At 35.9% G+C, this 17,628-nt stretch overlaps 1 protein-coding gene across 3 annotated transcripts in view; it reads left to right on the top strand.

Annotated features, from left to right (window-relative positions):
* Positions 1-17,628, top strand: part of CNTN5 (contactin 5) — a gene marked incomplete at both ends in the record, with an annotated part of 797,505 nt that overhangs the window by 439,577 nt on the left and 340,300 nt on the right. For all 3 annotated transcript variants that reach the window (XM_082845318.1, XM_082845317.1, XM_082845316.1), the window contains one exon: positions 9,757-9,859. In XM_082845318.1, the coding sequence (XP_082701444.1) occupies positions 9,757-9,859 (103 nt within the window). The remainder of the gene's footprint in view (positions 1-9,756; positions 9,860-17,628) is intronic.

Below are 17,628 nucleotides of genomic sequence, written 5' to 3'. Positions count from 1 at the left end.
GCTTTCTACTTAGGGAAAACCACCCTAGCTCTTTGTAAGTAATTGGAATAAATAAGAAAAGCAACAACCATGAAGACATGGGAGAGTAATGTGCTCTCAGATGGAAGGCTTCTCTTTATTAGGAATTAGAGTAATTTGAGGTCATCTTCTACTGGCATGTAATTCCAAAGTAGGGCAGCCAATTAAGCCAGAAGAAACAGGTGTGGGGAAGGAGATGAAGATACAGTATAGTGTCTGTTGAGCATATTTAGCTTAATACTGGAGTGATCAAAAAATAAAAGAGCTACCTTGATTGAAGAGATAAGCCTAATATTTTGATCTTTAACTATGTGTCTTATAAGACTGTTTCCCTTTCCTTTCACCATCAAATAATATCAGAGAAAAAGAAATTATGAGCTAAGCTGTATATGACTTGAGATATTAAAAATTATAGCTGAAATAAACCAAATATCCATGGCAGGCAGTTAATGATTGAAATAGTACATGTGATATGCCTGTACTCTTACACTCTGTGATTGAAATTCCTCAACAGAGTGATGTCAAGAAAATAACTGGAAACTTAAGGTGAGAAAACACCTATTTTGCCCTATTTCCACTAACAGCTTTCAATAGGACTTTGAACTAGTTACTTGATCTCTTTGACTCAGCCCTTTCATCTTTGAAAGAAAGAGGTAAATTATATAAACTAGTAAACATTATTTTTTTCTACATACCACATTTTATTAAATTTTCTTTTATCTTATCACAGATCCAAATGATAGGTTTTATTTATTTATTCATTTTTGCTAATAAACAGAAATTTATTTTTCATAGTTGTGGGAGATGGAGTCCAGGATCAAGGTACCAGCATGTCTGGGGAAGGCCCTCTTCTGCATTGCAGACATGGCACAAGGGGCAAACGGACTCTGTTGGGCCTCTTTTTTTTTTTTTTTTACTTATCTATTTTATACATATTAAGTATAAATGTCGATGCCAATTTCCCAATTCATCCCACCACCACCACCCCCACCTCCACTTTCCCTGCTTGGTGTCCATACGTTTGTTCTCTACATCTGTGTCTATATTTAGGCCTTGCAAATCTGCTCATCTGTACCATTTTTCTAGATTCCAATGTATGCATTAATATACGATATTTCTTTTTCTTTCTGACTTACTTCACTCTGTATGACAGTCTCTAGGTCCATCCACATCTCTACAAATGACCCAATTTCATTCCTTTTTATGGCTGAGTAATATGCCATTGTATATATGTACCACAACTTCTTTATCAATTCATCTGTTGATGGGCATCTAGGTTACTTCCATGACCTGGCTATTGTAAATAGTGCTGCAGTGAATATTGGGATGTATATGGTTTTCTCTGGGGATATGCCCAGTAGTGGGATTGCTGGGTCATATGGTAATCCTACTTTTAGTTTTTTTAAGGAACCTCCATACTGCTCTCCATAGTGGCTGTATCAATTTACATTCCCACCAACAGTGCAAGAGGGTTCCCTTTTCTCCACACCCTCTCCAGCATTTGTTATTTGTAGATTTTCTGATGATGCCCATTCTAACCGGTGTGAGGTGATACCTCAGTGTAGTTTTGATTTGCATAACTATAATAATAAGTGATGTTGAGCAGCTTTTTCTGTGCCTCTTGGCCATCTATATATTTTCTTTGGAGAAATGTCTATTTAGGTCTTCTGCCAATTTTTGGATTGGGTTGTTTGTTTCTTTAATATTGAGCTGCTTGAGCTGTTTATATATTTTGGAGATTAATCCTTTGTCCGTTGCTTCATTTGCAAATATTTTCTCCCATTCTGAGGGATGTCATTTCGTATTGTTTATAGTTTCCTTTGCTGTGCAAAACCTTTGAAGTTTCATTAGGTCCCATTTGTTTATTTTTGTTTTTATTTCCATTACTCTAGGAGGTGGGTCAAAACAGATCTTCCTGTGCTTTATGTCAAAGAGTGTTCTTCCTATGTTTTCCTCGAAGAGTTTTAGAGTGTCTGGACCTAAATTTAGGTCTTTAATCAATTTTGAGTTTATTTTTACGCATGATGTTAGGGAGTATTCTAATTTCATTCTTTTACATGTAGCTGTCCAGTTTTCCCAGCACCACTTACTGAAGAGACTGTCTTTTCTCCATTGTATATTCTTGCCTCCTCTGTCATAGATTACGTGACCATAGGTGCATGGATTTATCTCTGAGCTTTCTACCCTGTTCCACTGATCAATATTTCTGTTTTTGTGCCAGTACCATATTGTCTTGATTGCTGTAGCTTTGTAGTATAGTCTGAAGTCAGGGAATCTGATTCCTCCAGCTCCATTTTTTTCCCCCTCAAGATTGCTTTGGCTATTCAGGGTCTTTCATGTCTCCATACAAATTTTAAGAGTTTTGTTCTTGTTCTGTAAAAAATGCCATTGGTAATTTGATAGGGATTGCATTAAATCTGTAGATTGCTTTGGGTAGTACAGTTATTTTCACAGTATTGATTCTTCCAATCCAAGAACATGCTATATCTCTCCATCTGTTTGTGTCTTCTTTGATTTCTTTCATCAGTGTGTTATAGTTTTCTGAGTACAGGTCTTTTACCTCCTTAGGTAGGTTTAATCCTTGGTATTTTATTCTTTTTTCTGCAGTGGTGAGTGGAATTGTTTCATTAATTTCTCTTTCTGATCATTTGTTGTTAGTGTATAGGAATGCAAGTGATTTCTGTGCATTAATTTTGTATCCTGCTAATTTACCAAATTCATTGATTAGCTCTAGTAGTTTTCTGGTGGCATATTTAGGATTCTCTATGTAGAGTACCATGTCATCTGCAAACAGTGACAGTTTTACTTCTTTTCCAATTTGGATTCCTTTTATTTCTTTTTCTTCTCTGATTACCATGGCTATGACTTCCAAGACTATGTCAAATTATAGTGGCAAGAGTGAACATCCTTGTCTTCTTCCTGATCTTAGAGGAAATGCTTTCAATTTTTCATCATTGAGAATGATGCTGAATGTGGATTTGTCACATATGGCCTTTATTATATTGAGGTAGGTTTCTCTATGCCTATTTTCTGGAGAGTTTTTATCATAAATGGGTGTTGAATTTTATCAAAGCTTTTCCTGCTTCTATTGAGATGATCATATGGTTTTCATTCTTCAATTTGTTAATATGGTGTATGATGTTGATTGATTTGCATATATTGAAGTATCCTTGCTTTTCTGAGATAAATCCCACTTGATCATGGTGTATGATCCTTTTAATATGTCGTTGGATTCTGTTTGCTAGTATTTTGTTCAGAATGTTTGCATTTATGTTCATCAGTGATAGTGGTTGGCAGTTTTCTTTTTTTGTAGTATCTTTGTCTGGTTTTGGTATCAGGATAATGGTGGCCTTGTAGAATGAGTTTGGGAGTGTTCCTTACTCTGCAATTTTTTGGAAGAATTTGAGAAGGATAGGTTTTAACTCTTCTCTAAATGTTTGATAGAATTCACCTGTAAAGCCATCTGGTCCTAGACTTTTGTTTGTTGGAACATTTTTAATCACAGTTTCAATTTCATTAATTGTGATCAGTCTGTTCACATTTTCAATTTCTTCCTGTTTCAGCCTTGGAAGGTTATACCTATCTAAGAATTTGTCCATTTCTTCCAGGTTGCCAATTTTATTGGCATAGAGTTGCTTGTATTAGTCTCTTATGATGCTTTGTAGTTCTGCAGTTTCCACTGCAACTTCTCCATTTTTGTTTCTAATTTTATTGATTTGAGTCCTATCTCTCTTTTTCTTGATGAGTCTGGCTAAAGGTTTATCAATTTTGTTTATCTTCTCAAAGAAGGAGATATTAGTTTTATTGATCTTTGCTACTGTTTTCTTTGTTTCTGTTTCATTTATTTCTGCTGTGATCTTTATGATTTATTTCCTTCTGCTAAATCTGGTTTTTTTTTTTTTTCTTCTTTCTCTAGTTCCTTTAGATGTAAGGTTAGATTGTTTATTTGAGATTTTTCTTGTTTCTTGAGGTAGGATTTTATTGCTATAAACTTCCCTCTTAGAACTGTTTTTGTTGCATTCCATATGTTTTGGATCTTCATGTTTTCATTGTTATTTGTCTCTAGATTTTTTTTATTTCCTCTTTGATTTCTTCAGTTATCTTTTTGTTATTTAGTAATGTGTAGTTTAGCTTCCATGTATTTGTGTTTTTTACTTTATTTTTTCCTTATAATTAATTTCTAACCCCATAGCATTGTGGTTGGAAAAGATGTTAGATATGATTTTAATTTTCTTAAATTTACTGAGGCTTGATTTGTGACCCAAGGTGTGATCTATCCTGGAGAATATTCCATGTGCACTTGAGAAGTCAGTGTAATCTGCTGTTTTTGGATGGAATGTCCTACAAATAACAATTAAATCTATCTGGTTTATTGTGTCAATTAAAGCTTGTGTTACCTTATTAATATCCTGTCTGGATGATCTGCCCATTTGTATAAGTGATGGGCTAAATTCCCCCACTATTATTGTGTTACTGTGTATTTCCTCTTTTATAGCTGTTAGCATTTGCCTTATGTATTGAGGTGCTCCTATGTTGGGTGCATATATGTTTATAATTGTTATATCTTCTTCTTGGGTTGATCCCTTGATCATTATGTAGTGTCCTTCTTTGTCTCTTGTAACATTCTTTATTTTAAAGTCTATTTTATCTGATTTGAGTATTGCTACTCCGGCTTCCTTTTGATTTCCATTTACATGGAATATCTTTTTCCATCCCCTTACTTTCAGTCTGTATGTTTCCCTAGGTCTGAAGTGGGTCTCTTGTAGACAACATATGCATGGGTCTTGTTTTTGTATCCATTCAGCAAGCCTGTGTCTTTTGGTTGGAGTATTTAATCCATTCATGTTTAAGGTAATTATTGATATGTATGTTCCTATGACCATTTTCTGAATTGTTTTGGGTTTGTTTTTGTAGGTCCTTTTCTTCCCTTGTGTTTCCCACTTAGAGAAGTTCCTTTAGCATTTGTTTTAGAGCTGGTTTGGTGGTGCTGAATTCCCTAGCTTTTGCTTGTCTGTAAAGCTTTTGATTTCTCCATCAAATCTGAATGAGATCGTTGCTGGGTAGAGTAATCTTGGTTGTAGGTTATTCTCTTTCATCACTTTAAATATATTGTGCCACTCCCTTCTGGCTTGTAGAGTTTCTGCTGAGAAATCAGCTGTTAACCTTATGAGATTTCCCTTGTATATTATTTGTTGGTTTTCCCTTGATGCTTTTAATAATTTTTCTTTGCCTTTAATTTTTGTCAATTTGATTACTATGTGTCTCAGCATGTTTCTCTTTGGGTTTATCCTGTCTTGGACTCTCTGAGCTTCCTGGACTTGGGTGGCTATTTCCCCTCACATGTTAGGGAAGTTTTTGTCTATAATCTCTTCAAATATTATCTCAGGTCCTTTCTCTTCTCTTCTCCTTCTGGGACCCCTATAATGCGAATGTTGGTGCATTTAATGTTGTCCCAGAGGTCTCTTAGGCTGTCTTCATTTCTTTTCCTTCTTTATTCTGTTCTACAGCATTGAATTCCACCATTCTGTCTTCCAGGTCACTTATCCATTTTTCTGCCTCAGTTATTCTGCTAAAGATTCCTTCTAGTGTATTTTTAATTTCAGTTATTGTATTGTTCTTCTCTGTTTGTTTCTTCTTTAATTCTTCTAGGTGTTTGTTCTTTAATTCTTCTAGGTCTTTGTTAAACATTTTTTGCATCTTCCCAATCTTTGCCTCCATTCTTTTTCTGAGGTCCTGGATCATATTGACTGTCATTATTCTGAATTATTTTTCTGGATGGTTGCCTCTCTCCACTTCATTTAGTTGTTTTTCTGGGGTTTTATCTTGTTCCTTCATCTGATACACAGTCCTCTTCCTTTTCATTTTGTCTATCTTTCTGTGAATGTGGTTTTTGTTCCACAGGCTGCAAGATTGTAGTTCTTCTGCTTGCTGTCTGCCCTCTCTAAGCTAAACTGAACTTTAGCTGTAACATAATTATCCCATGAAAGACAAAGCAAAACTTAATCCCTGAATGTAATCATGTGTTTAAAGGACAAGACATACCTAAGGAGCTTTCTAATCTGTCCTTATTTCACCACTATGAGAGTAAAATTTAAAAGAACTAGTTATTTCTTACAGTGTAGTTCAAATTAGGTAATATAATTTGAAGCCTTGTACTTAAACCTTTTAATTTTATTTTTAGTATCCAGTTCAGATATTAGCAAACCTCTTTGGCCCTGGAGTGAGGCTTACCAGTGTCTTTGGATATAAAGGAATCATTTAAGTAGCACCAGAAGCCACTACATGGGCAAAAATTACTTCCCAAAACCCTACCAGGAATGCCTTTCCTTTGAATCATCCTTAAGAATTAAAGCTATAAAAGAATGTCTTCTTTGCAATTCACAAACGTTATCTGGAAGGGAATTTGAGAGAAGACATGGGTCTGACTCCTACTGGCCCCTAATATCAGTAATATCTTGGTATTCTTTTGAGGCAGATCCAGGTTTTGAAGGGCTTAAAATGTTGTACAATTATTGGACCTTCTTTAATATAAAGAATACAAAAGTATTAATATAAAAGTGGATTCTAAAGGGAATTTTTAGTTAGGTTAGGAAAAAAATAATCAAAAAAATTACTGGAGTTTGAAGATTCTGGTTCTTTTCTTCTGAGATTTCTTTAAACAATTTACTAGAAATAATTATATAGAAATATTTTCTAAATTCAGCCTGACTTTCACTGCCTTTCTACAACATTCTACAGAACTCAACAACTGCCAGCACTCACAGGGACCTATGCAAGTAAGGCATTGAGTTTAATAAACTTAAGCTTAATAAGCATCACAATAAATCATGTATTATTAAATCATCAGGTTAACAGGCAGACAGGAACACAAATACTACAGAATCAATGTTAAGAGTGGATGAGGCGATCAGAAGCTGACTTCAGGGACTGCTTCAGGTGGGCAGTCAAGGTAGCCACTGAACAGGATGCCTAGAAGTCCTTATATGAGGGCTTCCAAGTAAGACAGCATTAAAGATAAACTCATCATCATTGGATACACTCAGCCAGGCAACACTAGCAGGACAAATACTGTCATTCAGGAGATATACAGGAAATATATATATATAAAAAAGAGAAAGGAAGTTGGAAAATATATGGGTGGGGCAGAAGGATATAGGAAAAAAGAAGTAGAAGAGAAAAACAATATTGAGAAAGAGATAGAGAAGTGCTTAAACATCTGTTTTGAGTATTACTGTAGTACTAACCTCTCAATTCACTTGCTGTGTATCAGGAACTTGGTGCTCAGCGAACATTAGGCTTGGAAGTAATCAAGGGAGTTAACCTGACAGAGCAGGGTATTACATTAATGGTAGTTTTCTTCTATTTCCTCCGTTTTCAGATTAGAAAATGAGACACAGAGGTCACTGACCTGTCAGAGATGCTGTAGGCTAGTCATGAGCAGAGCCAGTGTACACAAGCCCAATCTCTGATGAAAACATCAGTACTATTTTCTTTATGATTGCTTTGCAAAAAACCTAGGGAAAAAAACAACAACAACAAAGCAAAGATAATATTCTTGTCCTCAGTGAACTTAAACATTTTCCATCTAAAGTTGTCTACATTCTTTATTCCTTCAAAGACCATCTCAAATCAAAATTTAAAATAAAAATAATAATAATAAATGAACACATAAGGGTTTTCTTTGCCAAAGGTAACCATTTCTCCCTTTGCATGCCCAGTGCATCTTGCCTTCATATCTTATGACATTTACTTCTTCCTCTGTCTGGGTTTCTTCCTCCTCTCTCCTCCTGATACCATACACACACACCAAGGAATTACACATAGAGCTATACACATACACAGATCTCTATGTGCACATATACCCCTATACAGAGACACCCCCCAAAACACACACACAAGGTCCTCAGAGAAGCATCTGTGCTCAATCACAATTGTGTCCTCTGTGGTACTTTACACATAGGGATCTGCTAAAAATTATTTTCTGGGGGAAATTAGCTCCAGGGCTGCCTGAGGACACAAGCACTGGAATTCACCAGGCATCACTAGTGTATGATTTTTTAAAATTGAAGTATAGTTGATTTACAATGTTCTGCTAATTTCTGCCATACAGCCAAATGACTCAGTTATAGTGTATTGTTTTTTTGATAGGTGAAAGCCCTCTGCAATCTCATGGCTTTAACTGCCACCTGTGAGTGATGATATTAAGAATATATCACCTGTTCAGAACTCATCTCCAGCTTCATCCTCTCACTGCATTCTAAATATCTTATAGGTATCAAAGACAATACTCCCAAAATAGAAATCATCAAGTTTCCCACCATAGCTGCACGCTTTTCTTTCACTTACATCACCCACCCCTCTCCCAAGCTGGAAATCTTACTGTTGTTATTGATGAGGCCCACAACCTTATCTCCAGTACCCCTATTATGTGCAAAGTTCAAGTCTTTCTTGTTTTTTTTTTTTCTCATTCTAATGCCTCTTCTCTTTTTTTGATGTATAATTCAAGTCTAGGTTTTCATTATTTCTAACTTGCATTATTGAAATAATATAATTGATTTACTGGTCTCTGCTCCAATTCCAGTATATACATCTCAACAAAATGTCAGTTTCCTATTTGAAATTCCAAATGCTCCAAATTACTTACAGATTAAAATTTGAATGTCTTGCTCTGATAATCAAGGTCCTCTTTTTTTTTTTTTTGCTGTACGCAGGCCTCTCACTGTTGTGGCCTCTCCCGTTGCGGAGCACAGGCTCCGGATGCGCAGGCTCTGGATGCGCAGGCTCAGCGGCCATGGCTCACGAGCCTAGCCGCTCCATGGCATGTGGGATCTTCCCAGACCAGGGCACGAACCCGTGTCCCCTGAATTGGCAAGCGGACTCTCAACCACTGCGCCACCAGGGAAGCCCGAGGTCCTCTATTTTTTGGAGTCCATTTATATTTCCAAATTTTCCTAGTATGATTTCCCTTCACATACCAAGAAGCCAGAAAAACTAATATTCCTATTTCTGGTGGTTTCCTATCTCTTTGTCTTTGTTCCTGCAGTTCCATTTACTTTCTCCTTTCTCTCACTTATACAAATTCTAACTATTCTTATATTTCCCTCAAATGCACATAATACTTTAGGGATACCTCATTCAGGGCAGAGCACTCATCCCTTCCTATCTTACATTACAGTGATTTTGATATATAGCTCTTCTCCCATCCCTGAGTATATGCTGTTTCTTTAAGAATACACTTGTTGAGTGTTTGAGGGCACAATCCATGGCTGATTTATCTTTATAACTCCCACAATGCCTAGCAAACTGCATGCATATTATAGATATTCAATAAATATATGTTGACTTAACAAATAAGCATTGATTTATCTGAAAATGATGAAGAAAGTTCCGAGACCTTTACTTATTTAAAAAAAAAAATCAACACCATTATTTACCATAGGATTTGTTCATAGTTATTTATTTCCTCTGAAATATAATCAGTAGCTAAACTACCAATGTTGATTAGCAGTTTCAATAATTATTATTTTAAATGGTATTGAATATACATGCAATCCAATCCTTAAGGGAAGATTAAGATTTCATCATAATGATTCAGTCTATGAGTACTTCTTATTTCAGTACATCGAAAGTTTAGCAGTCTTCAAACAGATATGGACAACACAGTGCTTTCCAATCTACAGGACTGGAGAGAAATTGTGACATTCATTTAATGTTTAAAGACTATTCTTTATTTCCCAGGTGTGATGGGAGAATATGAGCCGAAAATTGAGGTCCATTTCCCTTTCACAGTTACAGCTGCTAAGGGAACAACTGTTAAGATGGAATGCTTTGCACTTGGCAAGTAAGTACATATCCTTCTAAAATTAGACACAATTGTTTATTAAGATGTGACATATCTTATTTTTGGATCACTTATTTTGCTAGGTTTTATTTTCCTTGAATGAAACCTTGAAGCTCCTTGGTGGTTATTCATTTTTTAAAAGAAGGGCAAATGGGAATCGATGAAGTAACAAATTATCATCTTTCTGGTTATTTCTATGAACAATAATGTGTATAGTTTTGCTATTTTAACATAAAGGAAAAGTCTTTAAATAAAAGAAGAGCTTTACATCTCTTTGCTTACTTGTCTTAAAATTTCAGTATCATTCTTAAATTTCCTTCAGCAATGATGAAATAAAATGAAATGAAATAAAAAGGGGATAAGGTGCTATCCCCTCCTTATGTATAGGATATAGATTCTGACAAGATATAATAAGACAAGAGTATAAAAATCTTAAATAGTTACACTGATGCAATTGATTACTTCAGTCTCTCCTGAAATAATGATAACATGATAGCACCAGCTGTCAATATGTATAACATGCAATCATTCCCCAAGTAAGAAAGATGATTTACATCAAACTCTAATGCCTGCTGTGATTAATGATTCTACTTCCGAGGTTTTAAATCTCACAATATATAATCACTTGTCAATGATGTTTACAGTATAAATATTGGGCATAGGAACAGGAGTGAGATTTTGATTATATTTGATTAGAGTATTATGATTTATTTTAAATAGAATGTTGTAGTTTTGGGTTTTTTTTAGGGTGATAAGACCTCAGAGTCCTTTCTAGACTCTATAATTATAATTTGCATAAATGCATCTCTATCAGAGTTACTAATCATTCAACCTCAGTCATGGTGAGCTAACTCCCACAGCATAACTATAAAGTACTTGGAGATAAAACATGCTCTATAAATGTGTTTGAAGTAGGTGTAGTCTATGGGTGAGAAAAATATTAATAAATATGAAAAATTCAGCTAGTAAGAGGAGGTTTAGGGCATGACAATAGTAATCACCAGTAATATTAGGACTGATTGAAGTAACATATGTGCAATTCTGTTTAAATCTGAGTAGGAGCAAGATCATAATAAACTAAAAACAAAATAAATTGTTGTCTGGTCTATTAAAAGTGTTGAGTGGTCCAACAAAAGATACCTATAAGTAGAAACATATTTCAATAATTTAAAATTCATCCAGGAGTTATTTGGCAGATATCTGAGGAAGATTTCCAAACTCATATATATTAGATAAATGCATGAGATTAAATAATACCTTAAAAGTAATGTTTTTCACCATTTGCCCATGTTGTGGTACCAAGTATGCCTGAAAAGTCCCAAGTGAACTTATCAATTCTGAAAAATGCAAAAATAATTATTTGGCTTGATGTCAAAGGTTTTAGTATATCCTACAGTTAAATAATTCTTAAATGCCGGAATTTGCACTAAAGTCGCAAACAAAAGGAAGGCATACTATAAAACAAATTAGAGAACTAGATTAATGGAGAAAAAACAATATGGGAAATTTCCCCAGGCAGGCTTATTTAATAAGTTTGATGTGTTTGCTTTTGGAAGTCTTGAAATATGCTTACTAAATTGATCCTTAAAGTCCCTTTCATTCTAGGTAGGATCCAACTGTCAAATTAAGTTCTTTTAATACTTTATTTTTTTCAACTTCTCCACTCCTTCTTTGCTACTCCCTCTCCCCTCATGAAAATAAATAAATAAATAGGAAGATGAACAAAACACACAGCCTCTCAAGAAGGTCTCTGCTGCCCATTTGATATTCTTTATGTGAAGTGTCACAATTATGAAAAAAAAAATCATGTTACGAAGAGATTTATCTGTACCTAAAGGCTAACTTACCACTCTAATGAAAGTAAATAAGATCAAAGAAATAACATCTTTATATGTGTTAATTTCTTTACAGCACTTTATCATGTGGAGTAGATCATCATTGCATCCCAACATGAGCACAATTTCAAATTAATACCTGAGCATCTGCTTCATTCCTACAGCTCACCTGAGCTGCTTTCCACTTTAACAAGTACATGGTTCTCTGGCAGACATTTGTCTGTCCAAAATCTTCAGTATCTGTCACTAGATATTGATCCACACCTTGCCACTCAAGCTGATTTGTCCCCTCAGTCTGTCCACATGGAATGGTTTAACCGAATGTTCCTCATAGAATATCATAACCAAATTCTGGCACACAGCACGTCAAGCTCTTTTCTATCTTATGGGCCTTGCACTTGCTGTTTCCTCCATCAGGACCAACTTTCCCATTCTTTCTATGCTGGCTCCCACTTATTCTCTGGCCTCAACTTAAATATCACCCTCTAAGAGTTCATCTGTAATACTTTGTTTAATTCACACCCATTACACTGTATCTCAATACTTGTATTTGTTTCTTCATAGCCCTTAATACAGTTCTAAAATATTTACATATGTGTTTCTCTACATAAAATTAAAAAAATATATAGTTTATATATTCACTGTATCAGTCAGGAATCCAGGTGGAAAGACTCCGATGGCTCAAAAGAGTTTAGTAAAGGCATAAATTGAAATTCATATCCTGACTTTTTCTCCATGCCTTCTGATCACCTCTGGTGGTTCTCATGGCTAAAGGTAACCAGAAGCCAGCTTGCAAGCCCAGAGAATGCAGTTGGCAGTACAGAAAAGAAGACAGAGAGTCTGGGGGAAGAGGAGCGTGACAGGCAAGGGAGGCAAACAGAATAACCAGCAAGTCACCATTGTTAAGTTTTAAGCTCCATGAGGGCAGGAGTCATGACTGCATTCTTTACTTGTATGTTCCTATTGCCTACCACAGTGCTTGGCACAGAGCACTCAGGAAATATTTGTTGAAGGAATAAATGAACTCAGAGAATACTGTGTCTACTTAATCCAATCAACACTTTATTAACAGATAATGAATAATAGCCTTTATTTTCACATGTCAAAATATACTTCCATTGCTCACAAAATGTTTGTTTGTTTTTTTTACTCCTTTTGAAAAGTACATTTACCTCTGTATATAATCTGTCCCTAAAGGCATTCAGTTCTTGTAACTTAAAGGATGTAAATTAATGCAGTCATAGTTGCACAGATAATTTAAAAATATATGAATGGATATTTTTTTCTGTATTCTTAAAGGAAAATAGCAGAAGGCAAGTGATTTTAGGTTATTAAATTTTACTATGTCTTAATATCACACAAGTTCAGCAACCTGCCAAATTTGAAGTTAAATAAAAAGTCAACAGGAAAGTTGTAAGCTGAAAGTTTTCTTCTAAAGAAATCTCTCTAAATTAAATCTGAATTTAGAAAAAATCAAATGGTTTCTCTTTAAGCTACTGCAGAAGAATACAACAGGAGTGTGCTGGTTACACCCTGAGAAATCTCTCTGGAAATAGAATTACACAACACTGAGTACAGAAAGAATGCATAAAGTGACTGTCACATGCTATGTTTAGTATTGGTCAATTCTGCAAAGGTATAGGTTGGCCAAAAAATGTCTTCGGTTTTTAAGTAAAAATAAAAGACACATTTTTCATTTTTACCAAGAACTTTGTTGAACACAATATTCACCCTTTTGTTCCACTACCTTCTGCCATTTTTCAGGCGATTTCATAATACCACCTTCCCAAAACTTTTTACCTTTTTGAGCAAAGAACTCTTCCAGGTGCCTTTTACAGTCTTCCAGGGAATTGAAATTTCCCTGGAAGAGAATTTTTAAAGACCGAAATAAATGGAAATCCGAAGCTGCAATGTCTGGTGAATACGGTGGATGAGTCGGAACTTCCTAGCCAAGCTGTAACAGTTTTTGCCTGGTCATCAAATAAACATACAGTCTCGCGTTATCCTGATGGAAGATTATGGGTTTTCTGTTGACTAATTCCAGACACATTTCATCAAGGGCTGCTTTCAGTTGGTCTAATTGGGAGCAGTATTTGTTGGAATTAAATTAATCATTTGGTTTTCCAGACGGAGCTCATAACAGAGGATTTCCTTCCAATTCCACCATATACACAACATCACCTTCTTTGGAATGAAGACCAGCTTTTGGTGTGGTTGGTTGGTGGTGCATTTCACTTGCACCGTGATCTCTTCCATTCTGCATTATTGTACAGTATCCACTTTTCATCACCCGTCACAATTTGTTTTAAAAACGGAGCGTTTTCATTACATTTAAGCAGAAAATCGCATGTGGAGATACCGTCAAGAAAGTTTTTTTTGCTTGACTTATATGGAACACAAGCATCAAAGCAATTAAAGTAACCAGGATGGTGCAAATGATTTTCAATGTTTGATTGGTATAATGTTGATTGTTCTCAATTAATGTCTCAATTTGATCACTATCAACTTCAACTTGTCTACCCAACCGTGGAGCATCCTCCAGCGAGAAATCTCCAGCACAAAACTTTGCAAAGCACTTTTGACACGTTCGATCAGTCACAGCACCTTCTGCATACACTGCACATTTTTTATTTTTGCTTTTCAGTTGCGTTTTTACCTTTCTTTAAACAATGAAGCATAATATGCCTAAAATGTTGCTTTTTTCTTCGATCTTCAATATTAAAATTCACCAATTTTGATGTTTTTTTTTTAAATGCATGCTGATATAACAGCTGTCAATACAATCTAACAAAATTGTTTCAAATGAAGTTAAAGACAACTAAGTGCTACTAGTGCCATCTTACAGAAAAAACTGAATGAACTCTTTGGCCAACCTAGTATAATTTCCCCAGAAAAATGGGAAATGCTTAACGAGGATCCATCAGGAAACAACGGTGTGTAAAGGCAAGGGAAATACAGCAAAGTGTAAAAAAGGGGAGGTGGATTAATTACTTTGGAAGAAAAGGCTGTTTTAGACATATAAAATATTATTATCAAGAGATCACCCACAAGCTGTTCTCCAGTTTCAACAAAGTGGGAAGAGGGTGAAATTCCAACATTATGGGATTAAACTAGCAGAATTAGATTGGGTATAATGTAGAAGTTCTCGAAAAAAGTTGTTAGAGGGAAAATGGGTTATCCACAGAGGCAGTAGAAGCTTTTCTCCCCACACTGCTGTAATAATATAGTAAGATCCATTTGTCTTCTAATAATTTAGATGTAATGTTTTCTGAAAGGAGAGAAATGATCTGGGTCAGGTTGGAAATGAACATTTTAAACATTCTCTTTTGCTGGCCACTCATCCACCCACTGGGGCTGAATATTAAGAGTAGAAGGCTAGAGTCAGGCAGACTTAATTAGCTGCCTTTTTGCAACTACATTATTATGCAACGTTTTAAAGTGGTTGGTGGTATGTGCAGGAAATAGAAAGGAAGAGTGTTGCCTTTTTTTACTTAACATTCAGCTCAGTGACTTTAGTTTGGGAAGAAAGTGTGTCTTTGATATTTCCCAGGTTGGCTTTTAAACACTGGACACAAAATTCTTGAAAGGAAATGAGAGGTAAGAGGTCAAAGGACAATGCAAGTAAGGAATCTCTTAGGACCCTAATAAATATTTCATTTCAGTGGCTCTCTCTGAATGTGGTATGCCTAGAGATTATCATACTAACTGAAGTAAGTCAGACAGAGAAAGACAAATACCCTATGATATTACTTATATGTGGAATCTAAAAAAGTGATACAAATGAACTTATTTACAAAACAGAAACAGATCCACAGACTTAGAAAATAAACTTATAGTTACTAAAGGGGAAAGTTGGGGGGAGGGATAAATTAGGAGTTTGGGATTAACATATACACACTACTATATATAAAATAGATAATCAACAAGGACCTACTGTATAGCACAGGGAACTCTACTCAATACTCTGTAATAACCTATATGAGAAAAGAATCTGATAAAGAATAGATATATGTATATGTATAACTGAATCACTTTGCCGTACACCTGAAACTAACACAACATTGTAAATCAACTAAACTCCAATATAAAATAAAACATTTTTTTAAAAAGAAATGCAGTAAATAAGAAAAACCAGAAAGTTGGTGATGTTTTCAACTGGTGGTACTTGGTGTTTAAGAATAGTCTATATAAGTTGTTAGCAAGGTCACACAGAGCAAAACAAGAACTTTAAAATATGGAGAGTTAAAAAGTGCAAGAAGTAGCTACCATCTCTTAGGCAGAAGGAAAAAAAGGAAGACTTGGAATCATTAAAACTTAGAAGTTTGGAGGCACTCCTCTGGGACTCAGACCTCTGGCTGGTGCTAAGTTTTCCAAGGTGGCGGTGTGATGCAGCTCGAACTACAAGTGTTGGAAAAACTCAAATTGGTTCCTTTGCTGCTTTGGGAAGAATGCCCCACTGAGATGCCATTCACAGGACTCTCAAGCAGACAGTGAGCAACAATGAGTACGTCCCTTCTCCCTCCTCTATCCTTGCAGCCTCTCTCCAGTGCCCCCCTCTTGGCAGTGAAGAAATGTGGTTTCCAGAATCCTAGCCCTTGTATCACAAAGCAGAGTAAGAAGAGTGAAGCTGAGAGATGGTAATTTAATAACCAGCACAAGTTCCACTTTACATTTTCAAACTCATCTTTTTTTTTTTTTTTTTTTTTTTTGCGATACGCGGGCCTCTCACTGTTGTGGCCTCTCCCTCTCCCGTTGCGGAGCACAGGTTCAGGACACGCAGGCTCAGCGACCATGGCTCACAGGCCTAGCTACTCCATGGCATGTTGGATCTTCCCGGACCAGGGCACGAACCCGTGTCCCCTGCATTGGCAGGCGGACTCTCAACCACTGCACCACCAGGGAAGCCCCTCAAACTCATCTTTTAATCAACCACAGACACCCCTTCCTGTATCTTATGCCCACATGCTTTCCTGCGTCTTATGCCCACATCATTTCCTGCCTATGTGGGCCTGCAACTCGGATACTTCAGTCTAAAATACCCTGCCCTCACAATCCTTGTTCAGTCTTCAGGGTTTAGGTTTAGGTCAAATGCCACTTCTCTATTAATTCCCACCTGTTTTACTCGAGATTCACTCTTTTCTTTGGAACCATATGAGCACCCATATTTCACTAGTTAGCCTGCCCCACTGGACCAGCTGTGTGTATCTGTCTACTGTGCTAAATTTTTGGATCCCTAGAGTATTCTTATATGCAGCAAGTATTGAATATGTTTACTGAATTGAATTCAGATATGAGAAATATGGTCAATTATTTGTAACAGGATGTATATTATTGCCTTGGTTTGGTCAGACAGAAGTCTCCAGATGCCTTTCACATGTCTTGGCCCTGAAAATTCAGACCACTTTATATTAGCTACAGTTTTCTGGCAGGTTTCATTTCACCATATGACCTTTTGCAGACCCCAGAAAGATCACTAGATACGTCACACGGCCACCAACAACAAAGAAGTAAAATTTTGTCACTGATGCTTAAATGACCCCTTACACAAGGGCAAACTTCGGGTTGTTCTGTAATAAAAAAGCCATATGCTATAAAACAACATCAGTTTATCTACTATGACAATCTTACAGGCAGATTTTTTTTCCTTTACTTTACCTGTTCCTTATCTTGCTTTTGCAGCCATTAACACACAATCAGATCAGCTGTGCTCAAAAGGCCTTGAACCAGTTACTGTAATAATTATGTGAATGACCTTTCCAGACTCATCTGAAACCTGGTGGTGAGGTGGGAGGGAAGAACACATTCAATTTCCTGCCCTTTTTAGCTCCTGCTTATCTCTCTTTCAGATAACATTAACAAATCATCTTTTGTTACACTCCATCAAACGCCTATTAGGGAACCAGGATATTAAGTAATTTTTTCTCTTTTTATATG

The sequence above is a fragment of the Leucopleurus acutus genome (assembly GCF_964270905.1).
Source record: "Leucopleurus acutus genome assembly, chromosome: 8".
Lineage (NCBI taxonomy): Eukaryota > Metazoa > Chordata > Mammalia > Artiodactyla > Delphinidae > Leucopleurus > Leucopleurus acutus.
Note: the sequence above shows the minus strand (reverse complement) of the source record. Positions and strands in the feature narration are given on the sequence as shown.